The sequence below is a fragment of the Neolamprologus multifasciatus genome, chromosome 20 (genome assembly GCF_963576455.1).
Source record: "Neolamprologus multifasciatus chromosome 20, fNeoMul1.2, whole genome shotgun sequence".
NCBI classification, from domain to species: Eukaryota; Metazoa; Chordata; class Actinopteri; order Cichliformes; family Cichlidae; genus Neolamprologus; species Neolamprologus multifasciatus.
The window spans coordinates 8,761,802-8,788,451 of NC_140458.1; the positions used below are offsets into that span (position 1 = coordinate 8,761,802).

General features: G+C 38.9%; 2 protein-coding genes across 4 annotated transcripts in view; one reads left to right on the forward strand and one right to left on the reverse strand.

Moving 5' to 3' along the window:
* The first annotated feature begins 100 nt into the window (after positions 1-100).
* On the forward strand, positions 101-2,965 carry LOC146494367 (uncharacterized). Its single transcript, XM_085145856.1, has 2 exons — positions 101-330; positions 1,789-2,965. The coding sequence occupies exons 1-2, from the start codon at positions 203-205 to the stop codon at positions 2,096-2,098; spliced, it is 438 nt and encodes a 145-aa protein (XP_085001982.1). The 5' UTR covers positions 101-202; the 3' UTR covers positions 2,099-2,965.
* Positions 2,966-4,341: 1,376 nt separating this feature from the next.
* Positions 4,342-26,650, reverse strand: part of LOC146494368 (uncharacterized) — a 28,810-nt gene continuing 6,501 nt past the window's right edge. For 2 of the 3 annotated variants that reach the window (XM_085145850.1, XM_085145849.1), the window contains exons 3-26: positions 26,484-26,629; positions 25,824-25,989; positions 23,996-25,701; positions 22,249-22,369; positions 21,574-21,630; positions 21,386-21,441; positions 20,907-21,056; positions 18,687-18,752; positions 18,386-18,535; positions 18,180-18,287; positions 15,630-15,759; positions 15,370-15,486; positions 15,205-15,249; positions 15,029-15,108; positions 14,804-14,916; positions 11,247-11,430; positions 10,157-10,241; positions 9,365-9,510; positions 9,148-9,238; positions 8,912-9,060; positions 8,728-8,813; positions 8,431-8,500; positions 8,151-8,269; positions 4,342-6,855 (exon numbers count right to left, since the gene is read on the reverse strand). In XM_085145850.1, the coding sequence (XP_085001976.1) occupies positions 6,714-6,855; positions 8,151-8,269; positions 8,431-8,500; positions 8,728-8,813; positions 8,912-9,060; positions 9,148-9,238; positions 9,365-9,510; positions 10,157-10,241; positions 11,247-11,430; positions 14,804-14,916; positions 15,029-15,108; positions 15,205-15,249; positions 15,370-15,486; positions 15,630-15,759; positions 18,180-18,287; positions 18,386-18,535; positions 18,687-18,752; positions 20,907-21,056; positions 21,386-21,441; positions 21,574-21,630; positions 22,249-22,369; positions 23,996-25,701; positions 25,824-25,989; positions 26,484-26,629 (4,283 nt within the window). In that variant the 3' untranslated portion in view covers positions 4,342-6,713. The remainder of the gene's footprint in view (positions 6,856-8,150; positions 8,270-8,430; positions 8,501-8,727; positions 8,814-8,911; positions 9,061-9,147; positions 9,239-9,364; positions 9,511-10,156; positions 10,242-11,246; positions 11,431-14,803; positions 14,917-15,028; positions 15,109-15,204; positions 15,250-15,369; positions 15,487-15,629; positions 15,760-18,179; positions 18,288-18,385; positions 18,536-18,686; positions 18,753-20,906; positions 21,057-21,385; positions 21,442-21,573; positions 21,631-22,248; positions 22,370-23,995; positions 25,702-25,823; positions 25,990-26,483; positions 26,630-26,650) is intronic. The other variant, XM_085145851.1, reaches the window with a different exon arrangement.

Here is a 26,650-nt window from a genome sequence, read left to right on the forward strand (position 1 = left end):
TTCGCCCTCATTTTGACTTTGTGGTGCAGTACTGAGTCTCACCTGCAGGGGCGCTGCAGCTCATAGCCCTGTTGTTTTGGCCGGGATGTGTTCTCTCTTTGCGGAAGCTTGTTGTTACCGGAGGCGGACAGGTCTGCAGCTGCAGGTGTTTAGTGTTACTTTAAATCAGCTGAGGATGAAAAGTCGGTTATGCTGAGTGAATATGGAGCTCGTTTTTACACGGTTTGACTCGTTTGACTTTGAGGCGGATCAGCGGTTTGTGGACGGTCTGAAGTCCGTAAACAGAACCGAAACCGACCTGCTGGACCTGAAACTGTTCTTCTACAACAGGTAGGAAACACCTGGATCACCCGGTTAATCATTTATGTGCTTATCTACACCCCAGTGTGCACTGATTAGATTGATTAAAAACGAGACAGTGAAACCGTTTGAGATTCACGTTAAAAATGTTGTTTTCTGGTTTACTACATTACAGAATAAAGTGTTTTGCGCTACAGCCCAGCTTCTGCATGGTTACTATTAGGATTTTACATCAATGGCAGAATAAACCAGCTGCGCACATACAGCACTTTACCTTTATCTCTGTACGCCTCACATTGGATTTCAAGTCAGTCAGTCAAGATGCGACTCAGACTTTCAGCTTTAATTCAAGGTTTGTTTGTTTTTGGTAGTTTTAGCTGTTATTGAATTATGCAAAGTCCCAATTTTCCAAGGCTCAATTTGTAATTGGACAACTGACTAAGAAGCAGTCTGTCGCCCTGATGAGGCCTGTTGTCTTATTTCATGACAAATGAAGCGAACAAAATATCTGATATTGATTCATTGTTTAATTAGTGTTTTTTATAGCTGCATTTTTAAATAAGAGTCCCAAAGAGATGTCAGTTTCCAAGTGAGAGAGGCCATCATTAGGCTGGAAGACGAGATAAACCTATCAGAGAGAGCTAAAACTGTAGAAGTGGTCAAACCAAATAATCTGGGCCATTCTTTAAAAAGGAATGAAGGAATACGTTGTCCAGCTCGGCATCACCAAAAGACCTGAGACAACAATGATACCAGAATTATTTCCATGGTTAAGATGAATAATATTCAAAGCAGTTCTGAGGTCAGGATTATTAGAAATTAAAGAAAAGCAGGACATCCTTGCACTGGAGAAGCTGGAACTGAGAAGTGTTTGCATCTGTGCTTGAGAAACTGCAGACTAATTAATTTGGTGTTACCCAAGTAGCATGTTTTGTTAATGCAACTCCAATGATTTAGTGGAGAAGTGTCTTTGAGGACCTCATGTTTCTACTTGACCCTCTAAAGCCAGAGTCATCAAACATTTGCTAGAATTTTAACCTGAGTGTTTATTGAACTCTTTGATGGATTTAGAAGAAATTTAAAAAAATCTATTTGCACAAATGAGTTTGAATTTGTATTATTTTTACTACAATTTTGTGCAATTTATTGCTTGGTTTGTTTTTCCAAAACACTTTGTATTTAAAAAAAAAAAAAAAAAAAAAAAAAAGAGATTAGGGTTACAAATCACACTAATGACGTAGAGGTCTCAAAAACTCATAACAGATACTATACACTTCCAAGGTTAAAGATGGTAATCGAGTGAATACAAGGCTCTGCTTTTCCATTGTACCTTGTTAAGATCAATAATCAGCAGTGAATGCGTTTAAAGCATTTTGTGATATTTACCTTCATGCCCAAACTGTTTTTTTTTTTTTAATGCCACCCTTCCAAAGAAACAAAATATCAAACACAAACCTCTATTCCTCTTTTCCCGTTGTCCCCTCACAGGTTTGTCGAGCCCATCGACCAAACCGGCTACAAACAGTGGAGCTCTTCTTCCTGTGTGAGCGGCTGCCCTGTTGAGCAGCTGGACCAGATGGCGTTGTCACATTCAGACTCTGAACTCACAGCAGAAACTTCTGAACCCACAGAGACAAAGCAGCTCTCCTTTGCAGAGGTGATGCAACTGGTTCAGGAGGGAAAGGAGGTTCCCGGAGTGACAAAAGTGGACATAGAGCCGAGCAACCAGAATCCCACTCCCTCTAGAATGGAGCGGATGTTAAAACCCTGGGAAACCACATCATCATCCCCGGAGTGACCTCTGACTCTTTACAGCACTGTGTAGATAAAACTCATAATAAAAAGTATGAAAGGTTGCATTGCAAACAGCATGCTGTTGTTGCAACTGCAGAGCAACAGTCATGTCCCCACAGCAGTCCAACATAAACATACGTACAGCTTGTTATACAAAACAGATCTACATGTCCTACACCGTCACCACTAGAACAGATGGAGTAAATGACATCTGTGTCTGTTGGTGTTTTCTTTGGAGAAGCTAAACTTTCATTTAATGGATGTAACTAGAAATCTGTGGTCTGAGGTGTCAGAATGATGGTCTGAGAGGAGCCAAATTTCATATACAGTTATTAAAAGTTTCATTTGGAGCTTTTAATGATTTATTCGAACTGTCCTTTTTCCAGAGTTGAATAATTGTACAGCAAACATCTTTAATTACTTAAAAAAAAAAAACAAGATTGGGTGCACATGTAACTGCAGCAGCTGTGGGTAAAATACTCTTACAGCACACCTTGACAATTTTCTAGTTTGCGCCTATTTTTAAAAACACAAAAATAAAAGTGGATTGGTTGGGTGGTTTTGGGTTTGAATGAACCAACTGAGCTGCCTGTGCAGGTTCTCCCTCATAGTCCAAGAACCTGCTTATTGGGTTAACTGGTGACTCTAATGTGACCATGACTGGTTGTCTCTGATGGATTGGTGACCTTTCTAGTGTGTACCTCACCTCATGACCTGTTCAGCAGTGCTTAATTGGATAAGTGGAGAAGATGGATTTAAAGATTGCCGCAATTCAGTTTGCATTGGTTGGTGTACTGCAAGCATTTCAGATTATCATGGATTATTTTGACTATTTGAGAAAAAAATGAATGGAATAATTCCTATTTTGGTATTAAAGTTATTTTAATTGGGTGTTATTGTTTAATTGGGCATGAAACCACAATAAAAATGTGAGGTAAAGTTTTCAAGACGTGGATTTGGAAGTCCATCTTGAGGACATATTGGTTTCAGACCCACATTAACAGCATCTGTTATTATTAAAGAGCCCGTTGTAAATGTTATGAATTCCCTTTTGCAGCTTTACTTCACTGTGTGAAGAAAAAACAAAGACTGGAGCAGGATATCCTGGTTTTGTTGGTCTTTATTTTGTTATCAGTAATACAGATTTTGGCTCAAGGAAAGGCATTTTTGGCTAAATTAGTTCAGACATAAATGAAAATAAAAGACAAACTTTTTCCTTTGACAGCACCTTTTTTTTTGTAATGCCTGAGTAAAATCCCACGAACACCTTTTCATTATGCCCCAACATTTTTTCCCACTTCACAAAGATGATTAACTATCATGCTAATATTTTTCTACATCTGTTTCTCATTTGATTAAAACAAAGACACTTGAACATCCGAGCACACTGCAAAACAAAAACCTACACAGTTCACGTTCAACTAATGTAAGCATAAGATGAGGAAAAAAAAAAGTGTAACAAACATGCAAAGTTAGCACCGTTGCAGTAGCACCACTAGAAATCCCAAAAGAAATGAGGTAAAAATCAACATCTAACTTTCAGCCTCTCTGTTGTGTGAATACGTTGACAGTACGAAATAATTATGTGATCAAACACAGTGACTCAGGATGAAGGGTGCCACCATTACCTAAATCTTCAGTAAAACTAACATAACATTACAAACTTAATCCTTACACCTGAACAGTATTTTAAAAACAGCACCAAATGTTCAGGTCTGCATCAGTGGTTTGTGTGAAGCATCAGCACTGATGCTACCTGATGTCGCTTTGAAACAGTGCATTTCTATTATTAGTCTCTCCATCATTTACCTGATTAATCAACAAGCAGTTTGGAAAACTAAAAAACATGATTACAGTACGATTTTCTGCAGCGCGACATGACGAGTGTGTTGTCCCCCCCTCGTCCTCAGTCAGCAACATCATCATAATCCCAAAAAAATTAGTGCTGGAAGTAACAATTAATCATTCTACTGATTACACTTTCAAAACAATGAACTGTAGCTTTTGAATTACAGAAAAATGTTACAGAGCATGAATACTATAGACCAGTAATTTTCCCACAAAAGCTATTCAGCTTATATTTGGTTAAAAAAGGGAAAAAAGAGCAATTTTAGGACCTTGAAACTGAGGACGCGCTTTAAAAAAACATAACTAAAAGAAAATAAAAATAATTCTAAACTGTCATGAATTTATTGTGACCTCAGGGATAGAAAAGCGCATTTGAGAAACTGAAACAATCACGGGTGATTTCTTTCTTCTTTTTTTTTTTTGCTTGATACATAACCTGAACAATAGAATTAAAAAAGATGATCATGTAATTTTCTCTAGCAAATAGCTGCAGCTGTTAGGACGTGTAATTAGATCAGCAGATTAGCAGACGTTTCAGGTCCTTGTTTGAGGCTGCAGTTTTGATTAAACTTGTAAAACTTATGTCCTGGTGCAGTTTCATGTTTACTGCTTGATAAAAATCAGAAAATATGGATGCTGGACTACAAAATACATACATAAACACTATGAAATCTAAAAAGTGGCCACATAATATTGAATCTAACTATGAAACGGTTAAAAGTTACATGAAAAGTTGCACTACTGTGCCCCATTTTTTTCTACAATGACAGTCTTATTTTACAGTCTTACACATGAACGCGGCAGATGAATTAACAGTTTTTATTTTATTTTTCAAATTAAAATTAATAATTATTCAATTTGTTAACAATGTTTGGCAGCCACATGCCTCAAAGTACTTTTAGAACTTCCCCTCTGTGAATTTAAACTTTCACCATGAGGGGGCAGCATTTATCAGTGGGTGTGTTGAAATGTTTCTGGATGTGTACTTTGTACACACCCAGAAACATTACCAGGCCACGACTGTAAATATTAGCAAACTTTGAATGGCCTACGTTGTTAAATAAGGGTTACACTGACCCAGTTTACCATGCTGTGGTACAATGTGGTATTACATTAAAGTCCAGTCCAGCCCCACTTCCACTCCAGTGGATATCCCTTTAACAAAATACAGATTTTGAACATAAAGTCAAAGGTTGTTCCTTCAAATGATGTTAAGGGCTTTAGTTAGTTTCAGAACCTATTAAACTATTCTTTAAAACACAGGAAATTAACTTTTTTACAGGCCAGAAAAGAAACCACTGGAAATAAAAAAATAACCATTTAGAGGGGGAAAACTGAAAATTTGTATTCTACATTGTATGCCTTTTTCATGTTATAAATACACCTACCCTTTTTGTTTTACAGCAATTAAACCATAGTTACAGTCGTTCAGCCGTATTTCCCACTTTAGTAGACACTGCATGTTCTGAAAAAGTCTGACTCGTGTGGCTTATTAAAATACTCAACTTGTCGTCAGTAAGTAGATTCAAAATATTTTTGATCTTGTGTAAGTAAAACTCCTTAAAAAAGACAGAATTGTAGCACAAATGCCCACTTGTGGGGTAAAAATCACCACTATTAGAAGCACCATGGTGGGATTCTTCAGACTGAGTAAAAAACGTGTTTAAAGATTAAAAAAGTAAAACGCAATAAAATTCATCACAGTAAGAATTAGGTCAGACTTAAAATCCCTGCGTGGAAGGATTAAACAATAAAAACATGATAAAATCTACGGATCACGTAGAAACAAAGCAATAATGGTTTGTGTTCACCTGTAGCTGCAGATTTGAAACCATTGCTGAGGTAGTGAGGAGGCCTGCACCATGAAGGGAGTTCAGCGGCTCTCTGGGACCTTGGACCGGGCTCAGGGTCTACATATGTGTCTCATTTTATAAGCAAAACAGGCGAAAGAACAAATTAATCCTATAGTGACTGATTTTAGGCCAGGTAAGGCCAGAGGAAGAAAAGCTGAAGCAAAAGATGCATTTGAAGTCTTAAAAACATTATTCAGCACTTACATAGCACCATTAGTGTTAATGAAGAGTTTATTCTATAATATAGAAAACTGTAGAATGATATTGTGCAGGATTTAGTGTGTTTTGGCTCTGCTGTGGGTCCAGAGGGAAATATAATTGGCTCTTGTGTACTTCACTGCAGACATGAAGTTACCACTAACCGTGCATGTTATCAGTTTGAAATCGCGGACACTGAACCATAACAGGAACACTTCCCGTGCATCTTTTCACATCATACAGAGTAAAAAAAAAAAAAAAAAAAATCCTGACTGTAGCCTGTCAGACAAAAACATTGTAGTCATATTTAATTAAAAACCTAATTAAAATCAATATGTAGATTTGATAAGCGGCTATGATCTTTCCATTCATGATTAAGGTAAGCAAGGAGACGCCACTGATCCATAAAAGCCCAAAGATGGCTTGCAAACCACTTCAGCTCACTTCATGATGCAGGCCTGTGTTCTGAGCAACATAATCGTTTGATTACAGCAACCTTAAAAGAAACCAAAAAGTGTCTGTGCCTGCTGGTGGTGGAGGATGACTGACAGGATAAAACAAAAAAGAAATGAATTCATGAACAAAATATTTCTAAAAGTCAAAGCTACAATCGGTCCTCTAAAGAGAGACCAGAGAGTTTAAACTAACTAGCAAGGCGGGGCAGGATAAGGCATCGGGTTTACCGCTCCAGCTCTGATGCGAGGATTTGCTTCACAGTTGCTATTCACATTCAAAATAATCCTTCAGGGGGGCAAACAGGTGACGAATCACAGGCACACTCCAGGAACGACCCAGGACTTTCTGCCTTTGCATCCGGCCCATGTTGTTCACGTCAGTGTAGTGTTTGGGGAAACCAAAAATCCTAAAAAAGGGAAACCACATGGAAGATGTTATATTTTACTTACACACACACACACACACACACACACACACACACACACACACACACACACACACACACACACACACACACACACACGTGTGTGACTCAAAAGGTAAGGGACTGGCCTGTATTTTCTTAAATGTCATAACGCTGTTAATGAAAACCCATAATGTTAAAAATCCTCAGATTGGTGCAAATTGTTTCTGATTTGGTTTTTTATCACACTCCTGTTAGAGACTGTAAACGCAAATACAGACTAACAGAGAAGAAAACACTCCCTGCAGATTCTGCACAATAACAAGATACCCTAGTTTGATTCCCGTCATATGCAAACAACTGCACACATGATGACAGGTTGGCCTATGCAAACACAGCTGAATCCATTTCCAGTTAATGTGGGCCAACCTGTGCACACGTCCTGTTAACAGTAAAAAGGTGCAGAGTGAAACAGGGCTGTAGTTTCCAGGTTTCTCTCATCCAATCAAATTCTCCCTGGTCTTACAATCGCTGATGTCACATCAACAAACTCCCAGAATTAATTTATCTTTGAACGGACTAAAGAAACACGGACTTTTAAAAAAAAAAAAAAGCATAATTTGACAACTTTGCAGCTCAGGGTCAGAATCAAAGAAGCTGCCTTCTTTGAAGTTTACATCATTGCTCATCTGTCTGTCTCAGGACCAACTACTAAGCCCAAGTTTCATGTTTAATGCTTTAGGATTTTAATATGAGTATATTAGAATTGGCATATCATATCTGGTCTAAAGTTAGGTACAAACTAGAAGTGATTTACAGTGATGTGGTGACCTGACCATAGAAAGTATCAGTAAAAAAAAACAAAACAAACTTCATTACAAAAAAAACAAAACCCCAAACCCTGAAAACTTAGTCGGCGCTCATTTCACTTCCCGTTCACGGCCTTTATTTCGCAACTACAGTAGTTTGCAAGTGACCAGCTGTCAGCTGTAAAGCGATGTGTAAATGCGACTCAATTGCAGTGCATGTAGCTTAATAAGCATTATATGTAACTAGTGCGTACTAGTAGCAGCAGCTACACCCATGTGAGGCTGAATGGGAAGAGCTGTGTAAACTAGTGCAGCACATCAACGTTTTGTGGTGGTTTATATTGTTTCGCTTTTAGAAACCATTCAGGCATGTACTCAGTCAGATACTATCAGATGACACACATTAAACACACAAGAATTAAGTCATTATACACTGACATCGATAATGTCACACTGGCAACAAATCGGTAAATAATTTATTATGCTTACTGTTCCATTTCAGTGCACCACAGGTAGTCTTCCTTGCCATTCATGTCGACGGGCAGCGGTCCCATCTTCCCCTGCCTTATTGAGTTAGACTTTGTTGTGATAGTACGGACTTTGTCAAACTGCAGGGAGAAATGTCAAATTAACAGTGTTGAACACAAAATAATAGTCTCACAATTACACAAAAACTAATATTTTAAATTGTTGACACACTATTAACCTAAAACTAAATCCAATCCAAACTAAACATGACCAATAAAATAAATAAATAAATGATGTTGACCTTTGCCTGGCGTCCAGATTCCAAGCAATCCTGCAGAGTCACCTTGTCGTCTAGAGATGTAGCGAGAGGTCTATAAGAAATCCCAGACAAGAGTGTAAACTTGAGGCCAGTTAGCTTCGGGACTTTTTAGTACCACTCAAAACCAAACAATCAAAACTGAAGAAAAATAAATAAATTAAAAAGACATACAAATTATTTAATTATTGTGGTTCTGTTGAGGTTCTAATTGCACATTAAAATCCTTGCTATGATCTGCAGTGAGCCAACACAAATATTTTAGCCTGTATTGGTACATACCTGTTCATGCCAGGCAGGTTTCCCCAAAAGTAGCGTGCTCTGTGAGCAGGACTGACTTTTATTGCATCGATAAGAATTGGATTACACTGCAATAGAAGGCAGAAAGCATACATTAGGCATTAAAACTTAATGCAGTCTGACCCTCCACCAGGCTGGTAGCAACCTTTACTTAAAGAAACATCACCTCCAGGAATCTGCAGATATCCGATTTGTCATTGGCACTCATGAAAACCACGTTTTCAAACAACCAGAAAAACGGACGGTTGTCGTCCTCTTTCGGCCTCAACAAGGTCAGTATGCGGTAGAACTCGAAAAAGAGTCTTCCAGTACCCTCTGCAGGATCAACAGGGAAACACTTTTATTTAAAAAGATGACAAATAAACCTCTAGTGAGTCTTTATTTAGTTTAGAAGTTGCATACCAAATAATCCTTTTCGAAGAGGGTTCACCATGGACAGGTCGTTACATGGACTGCCTCCAATCAGAAGATCGAAAGGACCCCATTCGGCCAGCTTTAACACACACAAAGAGACACAAACTCACTGAGATAAATTAAACCATCATATACACAGAACTTAAAAATCAGGAAGGAGTTAAAATACATTTTGAGCATTTACGTGTGTCTTGCTTGTACTCACATGTTTCCTTGTAATGGTGCGAACGTCATTGACGTATTCAATCTTTCCCTCGTGCTTGACCATCCCTACAGCAATTGAATCGTCACAAATCTCTGAGGCAATGTAGCGCTCGATCTTAAGGCCCAGGTCTTTGAGCACCAGATATCCTGAAATGATGTTAAAGTAAATGAAATCAAGGGAACAATTAAAAATGCACACATTTCGCCAGTTCAACACTTTTCTAGTCTTACAGTATTCAGATGATTCATATACTTGTGGGAATGTCTAACTGGAGGACTTAACATTTTCCTCTGCTACCTGACAGATTTTCAGCTGGTTTTTAAGCCAAAATAGAGGATAGCTGAGGAGCTGCTCATTTTGTTCAGTTGGATTATCTAAGATCACTCTGGATACAGGTATCAGTCACATTTATGTACGGTAATCGAGGCTATCCAAAAGGTCAATGCCTCAGCCCAGAACCTGAAAACAATGACCCTGAAACTAACAAATATTAACGACCAACAGAATGGTGGATGACTACCGTTAGCTAATTATTTTCACCTTTGCGCTGACTTTGACGAACTGACAACAAAGGACTGACACCTCCCAGACAGCACCATTATTGGCTCATTCAGGTCAAACCACTGACCTGATTGGTGGACAGCCTACTATATTTTAAATTCATGTTAAATAAACCATCTCCTATTACATTAATACAGATGCCAACTGAACCTTCCAAGGCTCTTCATTAGTATGCACAGACAGAGTGTAATGGGTATTGGCTGAGTTTTCCACACAATGTCATAAACTCACCTGTTGCTATGCCATCAAAAAGTGAGAGCACCTTCATTGGCCTGCGCTGATCAGCAGAAATTGAAGGGTAAACTCTGTGAGGCTCCTGTGGTTAAAAAATGAATTTGAGTAACATTTAGAAAAAATGAAATGGCATAAACACACAGATTTAACTTAAATCTTCTTTGATTGGCAGAGCTTAAGAAAAACTAATTTCTCACCCTCAGAGAAAAACAAAATCTGAATATTATCTGACACTGAGGATCTGGAGCTGATCATTAAAAACCCTCAAAGAACAGACTGCTCATTCCAGTAATTAAAGGTGAAAGCAGGTCCATTATTAATAAAACTAAGATGCTTTTAATAAATAATTTCATTAAATATTTGATAATATTTGATAAACTATGCCTACACACAGCCAAAGGCAACTGTCTAACATCAAATAATTGCCCCTCTTCCAGCCCCACTTCATGCATACAGTAATGTCCAAGTACTCAGAAGTAAGAAACTCCACAGGTGAAGATGATTAGGACTTCTCGGTCATGTGTAACATTAATTTTAACCTTCAGCAAAATCCTCCAAGGCGTCGACACATCTGACCGTTAACTACCAGCTTAAAAAACCAAACCTGCAGTCACTCGTCAGCCTGCAATGCCTGGTTCATAATTAGTCACATAAATCAGGATTAAAAGGTTTTAACCTGAGTTTAACCGAAATACACTTTAACAATTTGCATTTCGTTGAATGCGACGGGATGTTAAAATTAAAAAAAAATAAAAATAAAAATAATAAAAAACAACCCCCACTCCCCCCAAATATCATCATATCATGAAGGCACACACACACCACAAGGTCATTTTCATTCAAATGAGTCATCCTCTAATCTGGAACAAAATCTCAGTGCTGTTAAATTAACTGTAATTATAGCATGGTAACATGTGCTATAATTACAGTTAATATAAAAATATATATTTAAAAAACGCTACATTGACTAATTTAACATCACCTGACTCTCAAATGAAGAAAAAGATCTCTGTATGTTGGGATAAGATCCGACCGTTTGCTTATAACAAAAACTGCATTTCTAATTAAAGATAAGAGCGGCACGTACAAACTCCATTGCACTGTTGTTGGCAAAGAAGTCTTGGACCTTCACACTCCAGTCTGCCCTGAGTTTGAGGTTTCCTTCACACTGCGATGGCTTGCATATGTAGCAGCTCCACGGATCGACATCTTTCAGCTTATCAAAGGTTTCTGGGCCCACCAGGATGTTCAGACAGTCCTTACAGAAACATCTGGGAGACAATAAAAATAAGAACATCAATCTCAGAAAGTTGATTCTGGTTATTTGGATGTAGCGTTTTCAGTGTGAGAAAATTTTTGCCACTCATCCAAGTGATAAAGACAGAAGAGAGACTGAAGACGTTTTTAGAGGCTGACGAAACATAAAATCAAACTCAGGGGTTTGTGAACTGATACAAAGACCTTAAGAGAGGTGAGGGGGTAGGACATGAGATAAAGGGAGAGGTTAGTGAATGACACTTTGACGTACATCTTCTCTCATTTGGTGGACTCACAGGTTTTACTCAATAGTATATACATCCACCATATTAAAAGGCAGTGGACACAACAGACCTGCTGTTGTAAGTTGTTTTTAAAGCACCCCGTTTTTATTTAAAGTCTGTATAGGCATATTCAGCAGACAAGTGCCACCAAAGACATGTCCAATATCCTCAGTGTCCATGAAAACTAGTTTGTCATACAAAAACATTACTTTTGTAATCCATCCTGATGTTATTGTGCCTTACAAAAGGAAAATAACACAAACTGACATGATGATACTCCTGGATTTAGCGACTTGGCATAAAATGACTAACGAATGACATCAAACTCCTTCTTATAACCACAGAAGTTAAGCCTTAAAATTGATACTTTTACTTCTTTCCCATTATTAAATAATCCAGTGATATCTGTCTCTCATAAATGGATATAATAAACAGAAACTGAAAGCAGGACCTAAAGTGAACTATTCATGATGGAGTTTTAGCTGAATAACTGGGTAAAGTATCATGTGGTCAATTAAAATATAAATGACTGAAATAAGGAGGATTCCCAGGCCAAATGTCCAATTATGGAGATACATTACCTCTCCAGTAGGGGTGGGCGGTATAAACGGTATACGGTAGAAACAATATGGATTTGGCCAACGGTAGAGATTTTGACTATACCATCTTGCTGCGATAGCGCGTGTTGATGATGTCATCAAGCTGCGCCTGTTTTGGTCGAAAGCATGGCAGCGGCTGCAAGCATGGAGCTTACAGGTCGGTCGACGTCGGTCATATGCACCTTGTTTGGGTTTAAGCAGTCAGATGTTGAGCAGAAAAATATCATCTGCAAATTATGCCGGGTGACAGTAATAGCAAAGAGAGGATATACAAGTAATTTGTTTTATCACCTTAAAACGAAGCACGCTTTGAATTATGAGGAAAGCCAAAAACTGTGCCTTCCACAAACATCCAGTCAGTCAAGTGGAAAGAAAAACGTTGCCTTACACCTAGACCTACACACCAGCAGACATTGATATTTTCCAAGCCTTTACCAAATGCACTCCATATGAGAAAACAAATCAGTGGTGGATATCACAAATGCCATTACTGTGTACTTGTGGTGCCTTTTCTTACAGTGGAGAAAAGCGGCTTTATGATTAAGACACTGGATCCATGTTATGAGGTACCTGGTAAAAAACATTTATATATCTATATATATCTATATATTAGGGGTGCAACGATACACAAAATTCACAGTTCGGTTCGGTTCGATACTTTGGTGTCACGGTTCAATATTTTTTCAATACAAAAAAATGTTCATGCTTTTTTAATTTGTCATTTATTAAAATTATAAATATATATTTTAACTCAAATGTACAGTTTTTACATTTAATGTTGCTGAAACAACAAAGGGATAAAATAATAAATCTATCTGATCGAGAAATCACTCATCTTTGGGAAAGAGAGTTTATTACAGAGAAATGGCTCTTTCCAAAATAAAAGCTATACTATACGCTTCTTCTGGGCTATATTCTCAGCAGCATATTAAACATATCAGGTCCCCATAAGGAGAATCATGTGCTAACGGCTGTCTAAATGACTCGGGTAAAGTTTGTAGCATGCATGCTTGTTGTTTTTGTCTGCTTCCACTTGTCTTTGCACTAGGATGATGTCGGTGTAAAAGCGCAGTCATATTCATTGTGTTCCCACTAGTGCTGTCAGCGTTAATCTGAAATGACGTTAACGCCACAACACGGCAAATCTCCGTTAACGAGCTACCGCGGATCGCCCGTGCGGGGGGCTGGACGGTGTCAACACGTTAACGGGCAAACTGCGCTAACGCAGTAGTTCCCACCCATGTAATTGAGCATTGCATGGCACATCCGACATACTGTTTTACTTTTGTCCATGACGCGCTTACTTTCAGGGTCATGCTTCACATGAAGACCAAAATAGTTCCAAAGGCCAGATCTGAATGAGGGAGGTTCAATTTGCCATGTTGCAACGAGCTTAGCTTCTGTCTTGCTAGCTTGCGCTACGCTCAGTGGATCTGCGCTTGACAGTGCAGCCTAGGCGGAGTAGTCGAACGCAGATCCACTGAGCTCTCAACACAGACAGCATCGTCAGAAGAAAAGTTGATCAAATAAATTAAAAAAAAAAAAATTGTATTGTTCGATACATATGCGTACAAAACCGAAAGCACTGTATCGAACGGTTCAATATCGATACGAGTATCGTTGCACCCCTACTATATCTATATCTATACCCACCCAGTCTAACCAGATGCCCAAATCACCTCAACTGGATCCATTTGACCAGCAAGAGGAGAAGTTCTGCTCCAAGCTCCCATCAAATAACTGAGCTGCTCACCCTGATGCTGACCATTGCCACCATATACTCTTTCAGTCATTTGGATCTTGTGACCATAGAAGGTTTTAATAGACATGGATTCACATCAAAAGCTTTGCCTTTTGGCTCAGCTCTCTTTTTACGATGACAGCACAATACAATGTGTGCAATGTTTGTAGTAGGTAAACAGATGTACACAGAGTGGACCACAGGAAACATTAGTGAAGCCAGTGTTACAGGTGAGGTGAACTTAGTGACTTTACTGCAAATATTATAAAAGCTTCCCAATGTCTAAATACCTCTCTTCTGATTATAGTTTTCTGATTAAGAAGAAGCAACAAGGGGTTATCCAGTGTGCTTCGGCCTTTTGTGTATTCTGAGACCACAAAACACATCGGCAGTGTCTCTGTAGCAGGATCAAACAACAAGAACAACATAATTTTAATGAGCAAATGTGAAGTTTTAGTGGTTTAATGATACCAGGAGGAAGACTTTAAACTACTTGCATGTTTCAAAAGATTATGGAAACTGTAGCCTGATCCAGTCATCTCAAATTTGTCTCATGGAACAGGCCAATAAAAGTCAGTTTGTCATGAGCAAGTTCATGAATCCATCATCAAGAGGTCTCTCAGATATTTCTGTAACAGTCTGATATTAACTGCTGAACTTTGTTTTGCTTATTGAAATGTTTTTACCTAAGTGAAAGTCACATCGAGAAACCATAAATATCAATATGTTTGCATGTGAAAAAGAAAACCTGTGGAGTTTTTACCTGCAGCAGCTGGGATTGCCACACAGAATGACCTCTAAGCCTGCACAGCACACAGTGCAGTACGACTGGTAGCCGTCGTCATCGTAGCGATACAACGTTTCTGTGAAGTTTGCCTGTAAAAATAAGGTTGTTTTCAGATTTTAATAGAGGACATCCTTCAGATAATGGCTAAATTTCGACACAGCAGGCTGTGGGAGAAACAGAATCTTTGTGTTATTACATTACCTTGCATCTTAGACAAAGACCACCTTTAAATAATGGGTGCTGGACGTCAATATCAGTTGATCCACAAGACAAACAAAAATCTAAAAAAAAAAAAAAAAAAAAAAGAGAGAGAAGTTAGTTGTGTTTATATCAGTGGTTTAAAATCAAGTGTCTTCCATATTAGCTAAAGAACTTACTTTCAATTGTTTTTCCCTTTTCTTTGACGCCTTCTATTATTGATTCTGTAATGAAATATTCACATGCAATAAAAATAATGACGGCAACATAAAATCAGTTGCTTCATTTAGTAGTTTCCTCACAAATATCTCTTTACAAGTACAAAATTTAAAAATAACATTCACCTTTGTTATAGATGATGGCTGGGACATTTCCCTTATTTTTAAGAACATACTTTCTTTTCGCCGGAGGCGGGACGTCAGACAGAGTCGAGTCAGAGGATTGACCGTGTGGAGAAGAGTCTTTAAGAGGCAGAAAACAAAGAACATTAAATAACTTGGATGTTTTTAAGAAGCATCTTTGGCACCAAAAAGAGGGAAGAAGGAAAATAAAATATGGTGCTTTATAAAGAAAGTAAGAAAGAATTAAAAATAAACAGACATACCAACAGGTATAAATCCATCAGGTCCTGTTGGCAGAAATCCTTCAAAAGCCCAGTCCAACATCAGCTTCAGCTCTTTTTCTTCATTGCCTTGAGCCTCAGGAAAAGACTTTCCACACCTCTCACCTGCCAACTGCAGATTATACATGTCATCAAAATCTGGAGTATGGTACAAGTACATTAAACAAGGTCCAGCAGCTTGATGCTACGATACATGAAACGGTCACTCTGTTATTTCCATTGTAATAGGCCCTCCTGCTTTTAACCTCATAACATTCACTGACCTGAATATACAGTAAGTAGAGTGAAAACAGACATCATCTGAAAGTGCATCATCGAATGATTCAAACACTTAACATGAGCTCACAGCAGCGATAATTCCCCACTTTGTACCAAGATTGATCACACAGCACAACTGTTTTTACCGACATCTACAAGGACACATATCTGAGTCCAACAAACACAAGCCTTTAGTGTTTTTTTAATAAAAGGTTGCTCAGTCAGTTTGTTCCTTTTAGCAAATGTTTTGAAATCAAGCCATGGTTTTAACAGACCTACTGAAAGAGTAACTTCAATAGATAACCATTTATACCTATACTTGACTTGATGTAGTCTTTTCCTAAGAGTCCAGTCACACCAGTTTGGCGACCCAGTGGTCACTTCGTAAAAATCTGCACTCCATGAGCCGTTGGCAAGCGGCTTCAAAGGGGTGCATGCTGTTGTCAGTACAAAGTGCTGCACCAAACACCAAGTTTGATTGGTTTGGTCATTAGCAGGTTGATGCAGTCATTCATAATTATGTGTGGAAGATTTTGACTTGTCTGCAAACACACTCCAACTACTCCCCAAGTGGAAGCAGAACTGTGACGAGTACAAGACAAGCCAGAAATAGTGACATTTCGCTTTCATAGTAAAAGCTGTGTCTTTTGAAACATGTTGGTTTCAGAAGGCACAACTTTCACCTTTCCAAGCTTAGTGGTTAATTAACGAGTGCTTAAAGAGAAGTTGGTGTCTTCCATGCAACTACAGGTGACTATGGCCATCTTCTAGTGATCAAAGCAAACACAGTTGTTTTTGGTGCAGCACCCTCTTCCACTTTCAAAAGGTGATAACCGGCAATCACTCACCAAATGGTTAGGGAATAAATAATGTTGAACCCATGGCAAGAGGAGGTTGCCAGGTTGCTCTTTCATGGAGCTCATGAGCATCTGATGAACTAAACCTGAAATATCATATCAGCCTGAGATGGATAATGAAATTAAGATTTGTGAACTATTTCTTGAGGTTTTAAACTTTTTACCATAAGTTATTCACCATTAGAACTACATTAGTTTGGTTTAGCAACACAAACTAATATGTCTGAAGGTTCTCAGTCATCCAGGTCATCGTAGTCTAAGGAGCTTGGAAAGAAAAGGGTCTTTGAACAGAGGCGTTGGCTTATGACACCAAGTGTCTGCCATCTATAATCCAGTTTTGAGATCCCTTCCTAGACGCCTTAATGCCCACTCACATCCTGGGCCAGTTGACCTCAGGAAATCACATCATAGGGTGGGGCAAGGTTTCACAATGAGCTCACCCGATAGCTTGGCTGATTGTGACCTACACCCGTCTTCACACCTTGGCTCGTGTGATAAGGTGGAGGATCATTAGGGGGTCCATTGTCCCTCTTGGGTGGACACTCCCACAGGGCGTAAATCTGGGACTCTCCACCATTTGACCCTAGAACTGAAGAAGCTTCTCGGATGAGAGGTGAAACGTCTTCAAGCAACTTAAAGAAGTCTCCTCCATACCTGCTTCATGCCGTGGAGGACGGGGCAGTGGCCCCCCCCTCTAGCAGATCATTACATGAAGGAACCTTTTGAAAAAAACAAGCGCGTCCATGCTCACAGGTGTACACACGGGTGATCACACACACAAACTACACCCTTTTTGGCTCCTACCTCAAAGCACACTGTGTGCTGTCGATCTTACGTGCTGCACAATAATGTTTAATATTTAGTGTTTACTGTCATATTCCCATATATCATTGTGATGTTGTTTATTCTATTACTCTCGTTTTCTTCTGCTTGTTTTCTTTTTTCTTTCTCAACAGGTGATCCAGGTGATCGATATATGTATTTTTTTTTCTGCTTATTCTGTTGGTTTTTGTTTTTTGCCCTTCTCCCCCGTCCCTCCTCTCAACTGTTTTTCTTTCCCTCTTTCTTTCTCCCTTTTCTTTCCCCCAGTCAAGTCTGTCCCGTATTCAGCAAATGAAAATAAAATAAATAATAAAAGGTGAATCAAATGGACCATTACGGCAAAGCTGGGATGGTCAATTTGGTAAAGAAAATCCGTTGGGCATCTTTCTTCGCCTTTAGACAATAATTCTGATGGCAAAAGAGCCAAACGGGACAGGCAAAAAAAAAAAAAAAGAAAAAAAAAAAGCAACTTAAAGAAGTCCAGATGCTTTTCTTTCCAAGCTCCTTAGACAAACTAATTTGAATATAATGTGAAGATAAATGGAAAATGAAAGACAACACAAAACATAAAGTAGTATAAAACATTTAAGACTACCTCAAGGATTTGGTAGATTGCTTTCTTGTATATGGGCAAGCTGGCAAAGGAGTTTTTGCAGAAGCACCTAGTGAAGGCAGCAAATGGCGTAAGACCCTCAGTGTATACCTGCAACAGAAAGAAAAAAATCAGATGTAAACAAAATCTGAGAATTGTTTCTACATCATGAGCAAATAATGCTCAGCTTACAGTTGAGCAATTCTAACCTCTGAGAACATCCCGTCTCCAAACCACTCCACCCTCCGCATACCCACAGGAGCACACTTGGTTTTCCATGGCACCACCATCCCAGGCCACCAGTTAAACCCCTTAACCTTACCCCACACCAGCGCTCCTGTAAGAAACCCTTTACCATCCTGCAGCAAAAATACAAAAACAAAAGCAGATTATTCACATTTTCTTATAAACAGACACAGACACTTTATATGATTCAAATGTCAATGCCTCTGTATGCATCTGTTGTTGGGTTTTTTGTGTTTCTTTGAAATAAAGCAGCAGTAACATTACCTGGTAAGCTGGTTTACGTCGTGCTCTGGTTGGTGTGTGTTTATTGGGCGTTGAAGAGTCTTCCGACTGGAAGTCAACCACATTTAGGTAAAAAAAGAAGTCAAAGAAGTAAAAGGTAATGTATATTTTTAGAGGATGAACAGCGTCTTTCTTTAAAAGAAAAACAAAAGGTTGTGACTGTAATCATACTAGAATTGCATTTGTGGTACAATGTGTTAAAATGAAGGTACGGAGCAAGTGTTAAGATTCATTCATTCGTTTTGTTTCATGCGTCATAATATACTCTAATATGATTAATTAAATTGAGAGTCTTTTACTGTAATTTGAATTTCAATATTATGGAAGGTTTAATAACTGGACAACCTCATTCCCCCCCTTTACCTTTTCTCTAATCTGACCTCAGGTGAACAAAGCGAATGATGAAACTGAATGAAATGAAGTTAGATTAGTTAGATTCTAATCAGTTTTTCCTCTCAACAATTTCTCTCCCTCAACTTTGTTAGTGTTGTGTTTTTGTTTTTAGTACTCCAAATCACAGATTTGTTTTCCTTTTTCAAATTAAGAGTCCTCTCCAAAATTAGCTGCTACTGACTGACTGACTGACATCTAGTTTCATTGTCAGTTATCAGGAACTGCTGGTGTTCCTTTGTGCTGAAGTTAGTCATAATGGACTTCTGTGCTTTCAAACGTTTCTTTGTCTTCCTCTTCTGCTCTGACGCTGCTAAATCTCTCAGTCTATGTGAACTTTACTTTACCAAATTAAAAGTAAGACTTTTAACAACCTTTGTAATTTAGGATTTCAAAGAATTTCATCAAATGTATGAGATATGAGTGACAAAATCAAACTTATCAAAAATGTTATAAAATGATACATTTTTACATTTAACTGAAAATATGTGGAAAATATGCAACTGTTGGGCAAAGAAAAAGAAGCAGAAGAGGCTAAAAGCATGTTTAGTGGAGAGATCATGTTAGTGAGGGCAGCTGAAATGGTTTGGACACATGCAGAGGAGGGATAGTGGATATGTTGGACAAAGGATGTTGAAGCTGGAGCTGCCAGGCAGAAGGAAAAGAGCAAGATGACAGACGAAGCTAGGGATACAGTGAGATGGAAGCAGATGATCTGTGGTGACTCCTAAAAGGAGCAGCTGAAAAAAGAAGAAAATTATATCTTCATGCTGAAGGTGGAAAATGAATTTCCAAGTGCCCCACCGTAATCTCACAATCAGCCGTGTCCGCACAGAAGTAATAAAAGCTGCATTTACACAGCTCTACTTCTGCCCCCACTATGCACCAGAACAGTTGAAGCAGCCAGGCCTAACTTTTCTGGCCAAAATCCCCTAACAATAACATGCATACTGAATTCCTATCTATGTCTTTGAATTAAGCAATTTGAACAAAGTCAGGAACATGAGACCAATCATGGGCGTATATCAGTATAAGCAAGGTAAGGAGGTCCATAACAAGACATCTAGTTAGCTGGCACTAATAAGAAAAGGGATCCATTTTCTAGAATATTGGTAGTGGTTTTCCCATAAAGGATCTCATACTCTCTGTTTACATTCATCCTGTAATTTATTTCCATCTTTTGGCTATTGTCTCTGGATGGAAGCTACCATGAATTTGTTGTTTCTGTAATTTTGGTGGTCATGTCCCGTTTCCTGTTGTCAAAGGCCCAATCTTAGAAAGCTGAAAGTGGAAAGCAGCATTTTTTGCAAGTTCTGACATGCAGAGCGTAGGTAAACTTTTACAGCGGACCAATGGGAGACAAGTGTGCTAGTCATACTGCCACCGGCTCAGCTTCCCCTGCTCTGTCAATAGTAACACCGCATGTATCTAACGCACAGATCTCTAAGGTAATTAAGCATCTACAAGACACCAGCAGAAATTGAACAAGCAAAATTAACTTAAGGATGCAGTTTGAAGCAGATTTGTATCATTCCTTCAGCACATTAACGAGGAAGACGCTCACATTTCAGATTAGAAGACGATCAACTCCTTGTTCAAGCAGGAACATTTTTTATTCAATATTATCAATATTCAGATAATTTCGCTCTTACTCAAGTAGATATTTTTGTCAACTAATGTCTGGTGTTTTATTACTTTTGAAATTTTAAAATCAGGAAGCTCAAAGTTTGTTTTGTTTTTTTTTGGTTCACTTTTAAATTCTAGCATTTTATGGCCCAGTGGTATTTTGGTAGTATACTCGAGTACACCTACCACATCATCTTGGGACCCCAGTTCATTTTTGCTGTCCTTATCAAGACCTACGGGTTTGGACCAGGTGTTATCACCAGCCTGAAACACTGTACGGGTCTTTGGCTTCTGGCGCAAGCTGCTCTCCCAGCCAAAATTCCCCCTAATGGTCCCCTGAGAGACAGCACACTCATTACACACAAAAAACATGCACATGCAAATGTTAACCAAAACACACGCACATACACGCCCTCATATAGGCAAACTCCACTTCATCTTTCTCATTATGGAAACTATGAAGGGCAACAGGGTGTTAGTACATGACAGGACTTAAGAGAGAAATGCAAAAATAAAACGTTCAGCTATTACGTCACATTTTAAACTTCACATAATTTACCATTCAAAGGCTGAATAGCCACATCATCTGCCCATAAGTCTAAAATGTTTTAGAGCAGTAGATCAGAAAGCAGAGGATTAACAGAGAGAAAAAAAAAATCTTTTACCTCTTTCCATAAGGCACCATTCACTCCAAGTTTATTTTCATATCCATCACCTGGCTCTTTGGAAACAGTATTATATTATTGTTTTTTTTAGTGCACTGCATGATCTTTCAATCTACAAAATAAACAACATGATATTTTAAAATGTTGTACATCAGGCAGATAGAACTGTAAAGTTTTTTTCTCTTTACCTATTTTTGTAAGGCGGACTTCACATGGTTTCACTTTCAAAGGAAGGCCATTCTGACCTAGAACATGAATGCGCAGAGTTAAATATGCAATCACTCCCACTCAACTTCTTTTACATTTAAATCAGATCATCTCAAAGCTGCAGAGGGAAAAAAATTACATCAAAACTTTAGTGTTGTTGATGTTGTTTGATTGTTTCAACTATTAGTAAGGCACCGTGTCTGGACACCAGCTGTATTTGTAAATGCTAGAAAGGTCCAGTCTACTTTGATACCAGATCAGAAGAGCTCAAAATAAAGGGGAATGCTCATTTGTTTTTTCCTTATAATACATCTCCACCCAGCTCCCTGGAGACCATATCAGAAATATGTTGTAAAACCGGTTTGTGGGTTACTCTTGTTTGTTCTTTGTATGTCCACCAGTCTACCAGAGAGAACAGGGAAGTTAAACGTACGAAGAACTGAAGTGAAACCAAGTGTGGTGAAAAGTATCCACTGCAGGCACTCTCCATACTTTCCACACTGTATGTTTTGATGTATTTTAAGACCTCTTCCATTCCTGCTTAACTCCACAAATTAAGCAAATGATTATGATCATCTCGTGCATGAAAGGTTAATTGTTTATGAGGTTATCATTTAAAACTTAAATTAGGTGGAAATTTAACATGCTCTTCTTACCTCGTGTGCGAACTTGATAGTTCTTGCTGCTGTCAGAGAAAGTGTCAGACGTAACATCCAACTCACTTTCTGTTAAGGCTTCACTGTCAGAGACTCCACAAACATGATCATTCTCCAAGGCCTTAAAAACAACATAAGACAGGACCAAGTGGAAAAAATTAAAAGGAAAAGAGTAAATTTTGCACCTTTATTATTCCAGTGTGACATTGTTATGCTGGCATAATAAAGGTTTTGTTTATAGGCCCTTTTAATCCAGGTATTTCCCTCCCAATTCTTAACTTTTATTTATTTTAATGCTGTTAGCGTTAATCTAGTTAAAATGATGTTATCAGCTGTCAACGCATCGCGCTAACACGTTGATGCCACCCAGCCCCACCCACGAGGCGATCCGCAGTAACTCGTTAACAGAGATTTGCTGTGTTATTGCAGTTATGGCGTTAATGTCATTTTAACAAGATTAACGCTTATAGCACTAATTTATTTCTCTTCAGTTTATCTTTTCCACCGCTATGTTTTTCAGTTCCTTCTGGGCTATCCAGAAGCATTCCTGAGCCACACAAGCTATAATCTCTCCTCAGAATTCTGGCTCTACCCTGGGATCTCCTCCCAGTTTGTCTGGAAACCTCCAAATGGAGGCTTCCTCCTGATCAGATGCATGGCTGAGTCCTTTTGTTTCAAAGGAGCAGTGATTCTACTCCTCTGAATCAAACCTTTGAATCTAGTTTGATTTGATACTGTTTTAATTCTTGGGGATTTTACCATTTCAACAGTTTTTTTTTCTTTAGTCAAAGGCCCCACTCATGAATGTGGCCACACATTGGACTGACGTTTTATCGTTTCATTTGCATCTCTGTGATATTCAAATTTATGCTCTAAACTCTTCTCACCATATGCCTTTCAAAATTGAAACTTCTCCACCCAGAGAACCTGTCAAACCTCTTTGCCTGCATGTAGATCCCGCATGATTATTTCTGCTACGGCTGGACATTTTTATTGCGTATCAGAACACTAATCTTGCCCTGTCTTTGGACAGGTATCTCCCTCAGTTGCCTTCTGTTCATCTGTTTACTTTCCTACTCTACTTGAGTAAAAATCCTGTCACTCGGGCTACTGGAAGGATTTGTAGCAGAGCTGATAGGAAATTAAGATTTCCTTTGATATGTTAAAGGAAGCTCTAACAAAAAGATCAAACTTGATTAAATATCAACTCTAACAACTGCCATACACCCCATGTTTGATTTAACACCAGTAATACCATTATCAATCCCTCACCCACTAATTCCAGAGAGTCCAGCTATGTGATATTTTTACTCTGATCTCTGGTCAGTGTTTGCTGTTTTTAAATGTACCTATAAATAGTTTGAGGTGAAACTCATTTCAGCCATTTCTATTTGCTACTTTATTCTGTCACAACCCAGAGCTTATAATCACAGGCCAGCTCTACCTTCACCACAACAACAGGTACAACACCCGCATTACTGCAGCGGTGCACAGGTAAAGTGGGTGCAGCACCAGTGTGCCATTCAGTCGCTTTCACATCACGGTAAACAGGATCTTGAGATATTCAAAATCATCGCTTGAGACATCAACTCTTGCCCTAAACCCACAGGAAGCAATCCACCATTTTTTCTTAATCACATATACTGTTTCAACTGATTAATGTTTACTTGTTGTGCAGAACTTCGTTAACATTTGTTGTGTGTAAATGTCTATATGAACAAACTTAACTGACTAAACATTCACATACCTGAGTAAAAACCTGCTGCGCATCCAGCGGAGGACATGGGAAAGACAAAAGGATCAAAAGAAGCTTCCTGAAGATTGAGGCTGGCTTGGTGTCATTCAGTATGTTTTCCAGTGAAACCACAGTTGCGCTGTCCTTCCCTCCATCCTCGGCCTCTCCCTCCTGAGCCTTCTGATACTCAAGGAATTCATTCGTGAGCTGTTTGACTTCCTCAGGGAAGTTGCAGATTCCCAGCTTGGTGCCCAGCTCCCCGACTGTTTCCTCTGTCACTTTCAGCCTGCTCTGTGAGTTCAGCAGCTGAGTGATGCCCTTCAGCACTGAGTCATTTAAAGGCAGCTCCTCTGCGATACAACCAGTGAGTGCAATATAAAATGATAATACGTCCTCCTGTAATAGTGGCAGTGCCTCAGCAGCTTCAGATGTTTTCAGAAAGTCTTCCACAGTTTTTTTACCCAGACAGAGTTCAGAGCTTGGCAGGTGGAAGTTCTTGTTCTTAAGAATTTGGACATCACGTTCAATGAGGAAACGATCAGCGGCCTGTGGACTGAGGAAGTAGGAGGTGTAAATGGAAATCAGACTATTGGCTTCTTCTAAAATAAGCTCAATATTAGTACCAGAAGCTTCCTGTGTTTTCCTTTGAAAACTGTGCAGAGGCTCTAAGGCCTGCTGCAGGAACATAAACATTGCCTTAACTTTGGGATCATTAAGCTGAGAACAGATGGACTTAGTCTTCTCATCTTCATTGCAAGAACTAAAGTACAGTGTGAGATCGGTCCACATTTCCAATATTTTTGTGACCAACAGACAAACTCTAAAGCAGCTGGTGTTGGTGTGAAGTGATGCGCTGTCATTGCTGACATCTGAGTCAAAAAGATCTTTGAGGTTTTCATTCTTTGTAGAGCAGGCGGAGTAGTGTTCATGGAGGTCTACCATCAGTTCTTGAGCCTGATTGGAGAGCTCCTTGATGGCAGCACGACAAGCAGCATCAGCGATGGTGTACAGGCCTCCTAAGGTTACGACGTTTGCGTTGAGTTCCCTGAGTTTAGAACAGATTTCCTCTGTGGCTGAACCATTGCCAGTTAGATAAACGGCAGCGAGATTATCTGTGGATAGCCCAAATTTCTTCAAGCTATCCACAACTGCTGCTGCAGACTGATCTCCTGCACCGTCCCCTGCCTGAAGAGCATCCAGAAATCTGATGCAGCGACTAGAGGCTTCAACGTCAAAAAACCCAACAAGCAACACAGAGACTGCTTCATCTTTTCCTACAGGTACCCCTCCATAAATGTATAAACAGTATGGAGTGTTTTCGCAGGCAGATATGATATCTTTGGGGTACTGTGATCCCAGCTTACAGTGCGCAAAATGTCTATATCCCTGCTGACCTTTAGCAGATCCAGTGTAACAGTGATTGTAAATAAACTGGACAGCTTCATCACTGCAAGGCAGCGACTCAGTGACCTGTGTTCTTGCACCACATCTTTTCTTCGCAGCCCTTTTCCTGTGTTTGGTTGTTTCCACGTGGCGCTTAAGTTCAAAAAAGCCTTTGTTAACAGTGCTAAGGTCAGTACCACAGGAGGAACAGTAAGTATAGTTGTCTCCGCGAGAACTGCGCTCAGCCCAAGCAAAAACATCTTTCCACTTCTCACTGTAAGGAAACCTTTTAGTCGTTTTGCTGTTTTCCTCCGTGTCAGACTCTTTAGATCTCTCTGATAAAACAGAGAAAGAAAGAAAAACATCACAGCAGATGTCCTATAACTGTGGTCCTCAAAACACATTACAGAGACTTATTCCTTTACCAAAGTGAAAGAAAATCTTGCATGACAATTACCTGACTTAGGAGACACCAAAATAGGGCTGATATCACAGCTGTCACGAGCTTTCACAGCGTCATAATCATTACTTTTCACATTTTCTGCATAGAAGCTCTTGAACCACTTGAGGAACTTAATGTTGCTGTTAAAATCCCCTTGTATGAGCTTCTCAACTGGAATTTTCTGTATCAGGACAAAGAAGACAAAATAACATTTATAAACAGTATATTGTAAAACTCATTACTGAATAAAGTTTTCTTCAAAAGATGGATATCCACTGTTATACTTACAAGGAATTGTACATTACTTTCATAGCTAGTAATTATTATTATTATTATTAAAACTATTGATGTTTGTGGCACAAGCATGAATAAATTAACAGTTTTAAAAAATATTTTATGTTACAGATATAACATGCTAAGCATATAGTAAATGTGTATCTTGACATTTTTGGAAAGCTAGACCTTCAATATTTCTGCATATATAAATTTTAAATTTGTAAGCAGAGTGCAAAGAAATTTAGGTAAGAAAGTAGTGATGACTCGCTGATTTGTAGACACAGTGTAAAGACATTAATAGGTAATGACAATGAGAAATTAATATCAAAATGTATTTAAAAAAATGCATGAGCTAAGACACTTTAATGCTATTCTAGTAGAGAACTAATGCATACCTACCTTTGTGATACCATTTGTGCTGAAGGCCTCATGGAGTAGTCTGAAATTGTGCTTACAGTCGTCCTCACTTTGTGCATCAAACTTCACCTTGCTCATGTCAATAGATCCAGGAAAAACACAGTCCATCATCTGACAGTGGCACGCACCTATCAGATCACACACATACA